The 11,250-nt window shown below is 46.0% G+C and overlaps 1 protein-coding gene across 1 annotated transcript; it reads left to right on the top strand.

Moving 5' to 3' along the window:
• Window positions 1–248: 248 nt before the first annotated feature.
• On the top strand, window positions 249–1,305 carry LOC109778920 (putative cyclin-dependent kinase F-2). Its single transcript, XM_020337506.3, has one exon. It carries the CDS (start codon window positions 310–312, stop codon window positions 1,303–1,305), a length of 996 nt encoding a protein of 331 aa, XP_020193095.1. The 5' UTR covers window positions 249–309.
• Window positions 1,306–11,250: the final 9,945 nt, after the last annotated feature.

Below are 11,250 nucleotides of genomic sequence, written 5' to 3' on the forward strand. Positions count from 1 at the left end.
CATTCAACATGGAGAGTTCTTGCTGAGCCAGGTAAGGGGTCTAACACCGCCTTCCAATGCCGAAGGAACCGACACGCGCGATTACGCGTTCTTTCCTTCTACCGGACGAGGAATCCGAGTGCCAGCCTTGTACCCCGCCAGTCCGATAACGACTCCAAACTTGCCTCTTCAATACTACAGTAGTATACATGGGAAGTGCATGGGAGGCCTTCTCCCCTCTCACGCCTCCCCAAGATCGATCGATATACAGTTCCCTCCTCGGCTCGATCAGCTCGTTCTCCGTCCATCTTCTTCTCCCCTCCGTTCTCGATGGCCATCGTTTGTGCCCAAGCCGTCGACTCTTGGCCCATCTGGAACCTCCAAGGCTGCGGGGTCGAGGAGATGCCCACCTGGGACCACGAGGACTGCGAGGAGACGCCCATCTGGGAACTCGACGACTGCGTGGAGACGGCCGAGCTCGGCTCCGGGAGCTTCGGCACAGTCACCAAGGCGTGGTCCTACAAGACCGGCGAGAGCGTCGCCATCAAGACCCTCAGCTCGAGCAGCCATGAGGCGGTCCGGCGGGAGGCCGGCCTCCTCAGGGCGTGCCATGGCCACCTCAACATCGTCCAGCTGCGGGCCATGTCCTTCGACCGCAACGCCGACAGGCTCTCCCTCGTGATGGAGTACGTCGGGCCGAGCCTCCACGACGTCCTCCACCGCGCCCGCCGCGGCTGCCCGTTCCAGGAGGACGTCGTGCGCTTCCTCATGCGGCAGCTTCTGAGCGGCGCCAACCACATGCACCGGCTGTGCCACGTCGTCCACCGGGACATCAAGCCCGAGAACGTCCTCGTCGGCGACGGCGTCAAGATATGCGACTTCGGCCTCGCCATGTCCATGTCCCAGGCCCCGCCGTACGGCCACCATGGCACGCGCAGCTACATGGCGCCGGAGATCCTCCTGGGGAAGCCCGACTACGACGCCACCGTGGACGCCTGGTCGCTGGGCTGCGTCATGGCCGAGCTCCTCCTAGGCGAGCGGCTCTTTGGCCGCGCGGCGGACGACGCCGACCAGCTCCTCAGGATCTTCTACATACTTGGCGTGCCGGACCAGGTCTCCTGGCCGTCCTACAACTCCTTGCCGCTCGCCGGCGAGCTGGTGGCGCCGCCGAGCATCCCCCACCGCAACAGGCTGCGCGAGGTGTTTCCAGAGGACTGCCTGTCCAGACAAGGCTTCCAAGTATTGAGCGGCCTCCTCTCCTGCGACGCACGCAAGAGGCTGTATGCGGGTGAAGCCCTCGAGCTTCCATGGTTCACCACCAACTAGATATGACCACGCTCCGGAAACTTTGATTTGATAGCGTGCCGACAAACGTTCTTGTGTCGACAGACAGACTGCAATATTTCTGTAGCTGTGCTGTCTGAGTTTGTTTGTAAGGAATTGTCGACGTTCGTTCGGGTAAAAAAACTTGTGCTCGTTACTTCATCATACTGTACATCAATAGGAAGTGCGGCCATGTGTTTGGGTTGTGGCACATTGAATGCTTTTGTATCCACAAGCCGAAGCAGCGGCGGAGACAGGCCCAGGCAGCCGCCGCAGCCCTGCGGCGGCTGGGGCGTGAGACCATTTTCCTTCGTTAACTGTAGCGAACAGTGTAGCTACACAGTGCTTGAAGACTGCCTGGGACGGCCTGGGTCCTCGCCCCAGCCTGGCGCTGCCACTGAGCCGAAGTGAAGTTCGTGTGGATTCCAGACTTCATTTTTCAGAAGACTAGGAAGGCTTCCCCCATTTCATTGCAACCAAACCGTAGAATCCAAATTTGTTTTCGGTTTGGCTATTCATCTGTAGTCCGAAATTATAATTTGTCGATTTTGCTCGAAGCCCCGACGAAGCGGCAAAGAGACCGAGCGAGGAGCTACACGGAGCCGTGTGGATGAGCTCATCCACACCACTGACCTGACCAATGTACTTATTTGGGGTTTGTGAAAATAAATTGGCCCAAATAAGCCACAAAAAAATTGACCTTAAATAAGGGTTACCTTTTGGGAGAGCCCGCAATGCTTACTTTTTTTGAGAGGGCGCCTCAAATGATAGAGTGAGGAGTGATATTTGCAAGAGGTAACCATTAACATGATTTTGACCAAGCGGCAAAGATACCTAGCGAGGAGCTACATGAAGCTGTGTGGATGAGTTCATCCACACCACTGAGCTGACCAATGTTTTTTTTTGAGACAAACCAATGTAGTTCTTTTGTGGCTTATTTGGGGTTGTGTGGGTTGTGAAAATAAGTTGGCCCAAATAAGCCACAAAAGAATTGGCCTTAAATAAGGGTTACCTTTTGAGAGAGCCCGCAATGCTCTCTTTTTTTAACGTGATTTTGAACAAAAAAAGTCATTGCCGCGAAGGACTTTCATTGCCGGCCCAGACAGAAGTTGGGCTTGTGGTAAATACTTTTGGATTTTTGGTTTCCAACCTATGTTGCGAAATTTATAAAAATGAAAATATTATTATTATTTTTTAAATCGATAAAACACCCGCTGCAAGTTCCCTAAAGCCTGAACACCCAGCAAGGATCACAAGAGAAAAGTGATCTCTCTGAAATTTGTTGCATGTTTATCTTAAACATTCTTCTGACATTGTTGAAAATTCATCTTCAAATGAAGGTATACAAATTTAAACTTGTTGCAAGCATCCTCCTGTAGCGACCAGACCTCAAACAGTCTGATCTCTGTGCATCAGTGTCATCCCTGGATCGGTAATGCTGACACGCACAGTACTTGAAGGATTTATAACAGAGTAGCAATCACACACTTATTACATTGAATGTCTCAAAAGAGAACTTATTACAATAAATATGGCTTAAGGCCATCTAATACGATAACAGCGGAAGGCTTGGAAGATAAAGTGAGTCCATCAACTCCAACGGCATCACTGAGTGAAAGACCACGACCTAAGGCTCCTTACACGTCGTCTGAAAAGTTTGCAACATGATACGTTGCAGCCCGAAAACGGGTCAGCACATGGAATATGCTGGCAATGTAACACAAGAGAGTAATGAACAGAATAAAGCTATCACTATATGCATATATGGCTGGTGGAGGCTGTATGGTTAATATGTTTTGCGAAAAGCCAATTTTTCCCTACAACAAAGGAATATATTTTATTTAACTGTCATGGTGGTTGTTAAACATTGAGAAGGTTCACCCAACTCAATCCCAATTAAAAAGTAATTAATAACCCAATCAAATTTTTATAATTAAGAGTGATGAGATCCACATGATAATCCAAGAGACTAGATACTCAAGATGTCCATAACCGGGGACACAGCTAACCATGATTAGTTTGTACACTCTGCAGAGGTTTGTGCACTTTTCCCCACAAGACTCGATCTCCTCTGTTGGTTTTCTCGCACTACATGATGTTTGAGAAACGGAAGACCGAGACACAGTCTTTCCGAAGAGGTCCCCTTAACCGATAGATAGGCCGGTACACCTACAATCCCCTACATCTGCTAGCCCATCATGGAAAGGTTTCCCACAACTTACTCAACTATGCCAGAGCCCATAATGGCATGTGGCTGCACACGGAAGTTTCTAGCATGAATAATCTTATGATCCCTTTGAGCCTGGGTGGCAGTCCATAGGAGAATCACACGGTACCCCGGGATTTCCAAAAATACAGGCAATCACTGGAATTCCCCAGGTGCCTCAATCCACCCAGATGTGTATTAAAGTTGCCACCTTAAGTTAACCATTAATTAAAAATCTCACATCTGTCATGAATACTCTCAAACCCAATCCACGTCTATGAGCATAGCATAGCAATATAAGCACGTAGAAGTAACTCCCATAGGTTTGATAATAAACAGGTGAATAGGTACTACCTCATCTACTTCCCAAAACCCACATATTAAAAATTAGATCCTAACCATGCAATTGTTTGAGGATTGATCTCATGCAGTAAAACTGGGTATGAAAGAGGTATGATCAAAGTGTTACTTGCCTTGCTGATGATCCGCGAAACCTAGAGACTCGTAGTAGCACGCTTCACACTCCGGGTACTCTATCGCAAAGAAACAAGCATACAATAAGCAATCAAGCAGAGGCACGGGTAAAACTCAAATAAGAGATCTAACTAGAAAGTTCAACTTAAGAACTCCGGTTTGTAAAAAGAATCAAACCAAACGAAGCAACAAAACTCAAACGGCGAAAGAAACAAGCTTCGTTTACTAATCTGGACTAATGTCAAATTTTACAGTAGCAAAATCTTGTTTAAGTTGGTTAAACAGAAAGAGGGTTTCGAGATGAAACTCTAGGCGCTTGAATCGCCTGATTCCGATAAACGAGCGAAAAATTATACTAGAACGAAAATCAGGGCAGAAATCGCGATCGAAAATAATCGCGGAAAAACCCTGGAAAAAGAAAAACTGACGAACAGGCTAACGAACGAACGTTCGCTGTCTGCGGCTAACGAGTGAACACTGTTCGTTAAAACGAACGTACGGACGAACGTCCGCTAAATAAATAAACCGAAAAAACTAAAACCGAACTAATCTAAAAAAACGAAAACCTAAACCGAAAAAAAACCGGCGGCGAAACGGATCGGATCGGAACGGCGGCTCCGGCGGGGCAAAGTGGGGCTGCGGGGTGGCGGCGACGGCGGGGTGGTGCGGCGCGGCGGCTGCGGGCGCTGCTGCTGCTGCTGCGGCTTGGGTGGCGATGTGGGGCGGCGGCGGCTGGTATTTAAGAGGGGGAGGGGCGGGGTCGGCTTGGGGGAGGGGCAACCCGAGGCGGCGGCGGTCTCCCGGACTCTGGCGGAGTCCGGTGCGAGCACGGGGCGCGCGAGGGAGGCAGTGGCGTGGGGTTGGGCCGGCCAGCTCGGCTGGGCTTCGGCCAAGTCGGGCGCTGACTTTTTTTTTAATAATGTTCCGACGAAAATAAATCCTAGAAAAATAAATAAAAATGTAAAAGTGCCAAAACAAATTTTCACCGTCAAATAAAATATTTAGAACAAGATGAACATTTTCTTGGCCCTAAAGTGCAATTTTGAAAACGTGCAATTTTTCTAATGCAAATAAAATTGCAATAAAATCCAAATAAAACATTTATTTGATTTTAATATTTTTCCTCTAATATTTCATCTAACTTGGAGAAGTCATTTTATCTCCTCTCATATATTTTTATTTTAGAAATATTAGGAAGGAAAAATAATCAAAACCAAATTATCCTCTTTTCAAAATTTGAGAAAACTCAAATATGAAATTAACGAAGTCCCCAACTCTCTCCGTAGGTCCTTGAGTTGCGTAGAATTTCTAGGATCAAGCCAAAATGCAATAAAATATGATATGCAATGATGACCTAATGTATAACATTCCGATTGAAAATTTGGGATGTTACAAACCTACCCCTCTTAAGATGAATCTCGCCCTCGAGATTCGGGTTGGCTAGAAAATAAGTGATGATCCTTCCGTAGGTCTTCCTCTCGTTCCCAGGTGGCTTCATCCTCGGTATGGTGGCTCCACTGAACCTTGCAAAAATTGATGACTTTGCTGCGAGTAACCCGGCTGGCAAACTCGAGAATCTTGACTGGTTTCTCCTCATAAGTCAAATCATTATTCAACTATATCGCTTCCAGCGGTACTGTATCTCTCAGAGGAATGTCAGCCATCTCTGCGCGGCACTTCTTCAACTGAGAAACGTGGAACACATCGTGAACTCCTGACAATCCTTCGGGTAATTCCAACTTGTAAGCAACTTCTCCCATACGTTCCAAAACTTTGTATGGTCCCACCAAATGTGGCGCTAACTTTCCCTTAACTCCAAAGTGCTTTGATCCTCGAAGTGGTGTGTAGCGACCCGACCCGAATGGATCAAGTCTCTGTGCTTAAGTGTCATCCCTGGATCGGTATGCTGACACACACAGTGCTCGAGGATTTATAACAGAGGTAAATCACATGTATAAAGTAACGTAAATACTATTACCTCAATCCAAATAGCGGAAGTAACAAGGTTGTGGATTCCCATCAACACCAACGGCAAAGTTGAGTGTAGAAATCGTAACCCTAACGTATCACTTACTCGTCGTAAGATATCCTGCAACATGAAACGTTGCAGCCCGAAAACGGGTCAGCACATGGAATATGCTGGCAAATTCACACCATAGAGAAATGATGAACAAAGGCTATCACTACATGCATATATGGCTGGTGGAAAAGCTCTATGGTTATAATGTTTTTGCGAAAAGCCAATTTTTCCCTACTGCAAAGGAATAAATTTTAATTAACTATCATGGTGGTTGTGAAACATTGAGATGGTTGACAGCATCTCAATCCTAATTAAGTATCATCATTAACCCAACAAGATTAATTAAAGTAACATGATGAGATCAATATGAATATCCAAAGACCAGAGACTCAAAATTGTCCATAATCGGGGACACGGCTAATCATGATTAGTTTGTACACTCTGCAGAGGTTTGTGCACTTTTCCCCACAAGACTCGATCTCCTCCGTTGGATTTCTCGCACTACATGGTGTTTGAGAAACGGATGACCGAGACACAGTCTTTTAGAAGCGTTAGCACCTTACGATGGGTAGACCGTATCACGGGGAGGTGCGGCGCGGCGAGGCGAAGGCGACGGCAGCATCGGCGTTGGGCGAGGAAGGCGGAACGGGGCGCGGTGGCGGCGGCAGATCTCGACGGAGCTCGCAACTCCGGCGAGGCTTTGCGCGGGCGGCGGCGGCGCGAGATGAGGGGGAGAGAGAGGGCCGGGGTCCTCGCCTTTTAAAGGCGGAGGGGGAGGCGGTGGCGTGGGGGAGGGGCAAGTCGAGGCGGCGGCGGAGTCCGGCCTCCTCACGGCAGCGGCGCGGGATGCGTGCGGGAGCCGGACTCGGGGACGAACGGGCGAGCGGAGGGGCTGGCTGGAGATGGGCCGGCCCAGTCGGCGGGGAAAGTTTTTTTTAAAGACAGACAAAGAAAAAATAATATAAACTAAATAAAATGAAAACAAACTATAGGCATATAATATATCAAAATTTTCAGAAAAAGAATTTTTTACAAGTTGAACATTTTTCCAACATCAAATAAAATCCTCACAAATCCAAATAAATCAAAGAGTGCTACTGGTTCAATAAAACCTTATAAAAATCATTTTAAAAATACCAAAATGATTTCAAATTTATTTCTCTCCAATTTTCTATTGTAGGGAATCATGTTACCGTATTTTCCATATATTTTTATTTTGGAGAAAAATAATTTGAATAAAACCCAAATACTCCAAATTGAAAATAATTTCCAAAGGACTTTAAATTAGATCCTTTTAAACTTCCAACTCATATTTCATATGTTTTGAAGAAGTCATTTGTAACATCCCAAATTTTCAATTTGGTATGTTATACATAGATCATCATTGCATATCATATTTTATTGCATTTTGACAAATCCTCGATAAATCCTAAGCAACTCAAGGACCCTCGGAGAGAGTTGGGGATTTTCTCGAATTTTCATATTTGATTTTCATCAAATAATAAAACGAGGATTTTGGTTTTAATTATTTTCTCTCCGGAAAATATTTCATTTTAAAAATAAACGAGAGGAGAAAATATGACTTCTCCAAAAAAATTGAAATATTGGAGGAAAAGTGTTAAAATCATTTATTGGAATTTATTTGGATTTTATTTGCAATTTTAATTGCATTAAAAAATATTGCATGTTTTCAAAAAAATTATTGTTGTGTCAAAAAAATGTTCACCCTATTCTAGATTTTCTAACTAGACGGGGAAAATTTATTTTATCTTTTTTGGACTTTTATTTATTTTTCTACGAATATTTTTCCGCGAAACGTATTTAAAAAAAAAATATTCCGCCGCGCCCGACCGGGCCGAAGCCCAGCCGAGCCGCCGGCCGCCCGCGCCGTCTCCTTCCCCAGCACGCCACCCGCCGCCGCCGGAGTCCGGCTTGGACACGGGAGCCGCCGCCGCCGGAGTCCGGCTTGGACACGGGAGCCGCCGCCGCCGCCTTTGCCCCTTCCCCAAGCCACCTCCCCCCTCTTATATACCCCCCGCCTCCTCCCTCTCACCCCGCCGCCCGCTGCAGCCCGCGCCGCCGCCGCCTTGCGCCGCCGCCGAGCTCGCCCGAGTCGTCGCCGGAGCCGCCCCCGCCGCCCGAGCCGCCCCTCGCCGGAGCTAGCCGGAGCCCCGCCGGAGCCCACCCCCGACGAGGTATACCTCGCCGCCGTTCGGTTGCCGGTTTTGTTTAAAAAAAACCGTTCATTTAAAAAAAAAAAACCTAGATCGGTTTTTTTTCGGTTTTGTTATTTTGTGAACGTTCACGGACTTGTTCGTTTTAGCGAACGCGTTCGTCGGATTTTCTCTGTTAACGAACGTCCGTTCTTTAACCGTTCGTCCGTTTTTCTTTTTCGTCGGATTTTTCCGTGATTATCTCAGATCTCGATTTCTGATCGAATCTTCGTTTATGTTTAACTTTTCGCTCGTTTATCGGAATCAGGCGATTCAAGCGCCTAGAGTTTTGTCTCGAAATTCTCTTTCCGTTTAACCTACTCAAACAAGTTTTTGCTACTGTAAAATTTGACCTAGATCCAGATTAGTAAACGAAGCTTGTTTCTTTCGCCGTTTGACTTTCGTTGCTTCGATCGAGTTGATTCTTTTTGCAAACCGGAGTTCTTAAGTTGAACTTTCTGGTTGGATCTTTCATTTGAGTTTTACCTGTGCATTAGATGAGTACTGATTGTCTGCTTGTTTGTTTGCGATAGAGTACCCGGAGTGTGCCGCTTGTTACTTCGAATCGCTAGGTTTTGCGGATCATCAGCAAGGCAAGTAACACTTTGATCAAATTTTCCATACCCAGTTTTATTGCATTAGATCTATTCCTCAAACAATTGCATGATTAGGATCTAATTAAATTGTGGGTATTGGGAAGTAGTTGAGGTAGTACCTATTACCTGTTTTCTTATCAAACCCTTGGGAGTTACTTCTACGTTTGCTATTATATTGCCATGCTATGCTCGTAGACGTGGATTGGTTTTTGAGAGATATTCATGACAGATGTGAGATTGTTAATAATGGTTTACCTAAGGTGGCAACTAAAACTCACATCTGGGTGGATTGAGGCACCTGGAGAATCCAGTGTTGTATGTTTGTATAAGGACCGCCACCCAGGCTCAAAGGGATCATAAGATTATTCATGCTAGAAACTTCCGTGTGCAGCCACAAGCTATTATGGGCTCTAGCATAGTTGAGTAGGTTACATGATCTCTTGAAGAGGTGGGCTAGCAGATGTAGGGGAAAGTAGGTGTACCGGTCCACCCGGAGTAAAGAGTGATTGTTCCTGAAAGACTGTGTCTCGGTCATCCGTTTCTCAAACATCATGCAGTGCGAGAATCAAGCGGAGGCGATCGAGTCTTGTGGGGAAAAGTGCGCAAACCTCTGCAGAGTGTACAAACTAATCATGGTTAGCCGTGTCCCCGGTTATGGACAACTTGAGTATCTAGTACCTGGATTATCATTTGAATCTCATCATCATGTTACTTTTAATTAATTTTGTTGGGTTAATGATGACACTTAATTGGGATTGAGATGCTGTCAACCATCTCAATGTTTCACAACCACCATGATAGTTAAATAAATTTTATTCCTTTGAAGTAGGGAAAAATTGGCTTTTCGCAAAAACTTAAACCGTAGAGCTTTCCACCAGCTATATATGCATGTAGTATAGCCTTATTATTGTTCAGTATTCTCTATGTGTTACTTTGCCAGCATATTCTATGTGCTGACCCGTTTCGGGCTGTAGCGTTTCATGTTGCAGACTTTTCAGACGACGAGTAAGGTGCCTTAGGTCGTGGTCTTATACTCAGTGATGCCGCTGGAGTTGATGGACTCACTTATCTTCCAAGTCTTCCGCTGTTATCGTTTTTAGATGGCCTTAAGCCATATTTATCATACTTAATCTCTTTGGAGATATTCGATGTAATAAGTGTGTGATTGCTACTCTGTTATAAATCCTCCATTTGTACTGTGCGTGTCAGCATTACTGATCCAGGGATGACACTGGTGCACAGCAGCACAGACCATTTGAGGTCTGGTCGCTACAAAGGTGGTATCAGAGCACACGCTGACTGTAGGACACGACCACTAAGCTTAAGCCCTAGAAAGCTTCTCTCTTCTCATTTCTGACCCCTCTCCTTTTTCTACTCTTTTAGGAATGGCGGATGCAAGGAGCAAGTTCATGCAACTAGATGAAGACACACCTTTTGGATGACACTTGAAGGAAGTCACAAAGTATTTGAACATAGGAATACCAAGCATCACCGGAACCTACAACGCCACATTACCTGAAGAGGAGAGCTGGAAGATTCAAGTTCACATTCCAGGAAGAACGTTTGTGCCAGTTACTGAACCCATAAGATTGGTTTTCGAAGCACCAACCTGGAGTTTAGGGAAGAGCATGGCCGCACACATCGCCATGGGACGCATTGGAGAAGTCTACCACCAGGAGCTTAAGGATACAATTTATCAGATTTGTGGACGCCGAGACGCGCAATGGGAGATGATCAGAACCAAGAAGGATGGATCAATCGCAGCTTTCATCCAGGAGCAAAACCAACATATTCATCGCCAGGAGAACCAGATGTGCACGGACAAGGAAGAACTGAAGAAGGCATTAACCAAGATCAAGGAGCTGGAGGAAGAACTCAAGGCTACACGCGAGGATTATATGGAGGAAATCATCGCACTAGTAGGGAAGAATGACAACCTGGAGAAGAAGATTGGAGTATTCATGGGAAATCCAGTGCCAAAAGCAAAGGATGACGAATGCACTTGTCCGGATAACTACATCATCATCAACGACACCGACTCGGAACCAAGTGAAGATGACTTTGTTGACGAAGCTGGAGCAGACATCATGGAGTCTTCAACGGATCAGAATTTCTAGTAGACCACCATATCAATAGTAGTTTTTCCCCCATTTAATAGTATAGTTCAAGCACTTTGTAACGCTAGTTAGATCGATTGTTATGCCTTGTTTGAATTGATTGAGTGATATTGATTGTATTTGTCTCATGAGCATATGGGTAGTGTTTTCCCTCTAGACCTCATTCTATTCTTAACTCTCATCTTTTCTAACCCATCAGATGCCTCCGAGACGCGACACCGGATTTGTTTTCCCACCGGAGATCACCTAGTTGATTCAGCAACAGAATGCCCTGATGCAAGTGTTAGTGCAGAACCAAGGCAACAACAACAACAACCCACCG

Source organism: Aegilops tauschii, chromosome 3 (genome assembly GCF_002575655.3).
Source record: "Aegilops tauschii subsp. strangulata cultivar AL8/78 chromosome 3, Aet v6.0, whole genome shotgun sequence".
Taxonomy (NCBI): domain Eukaryota; kingdom Viridiplantae; phylum Streptophyta; class Magnoliopsida; order Poales; family Poaceae; genus Aegilops; species Aegilops tauschii.

Bases quoted from the DNA above. Each gene is read 5' to 3' on its own strand.
- LOC109778920 (XM_020337506.3), top strand. From the start codon at position 310: ATGGCCATCGTTTGTGCCCAAGCCGTCGACTCTTGGCCCATCTGGAAC.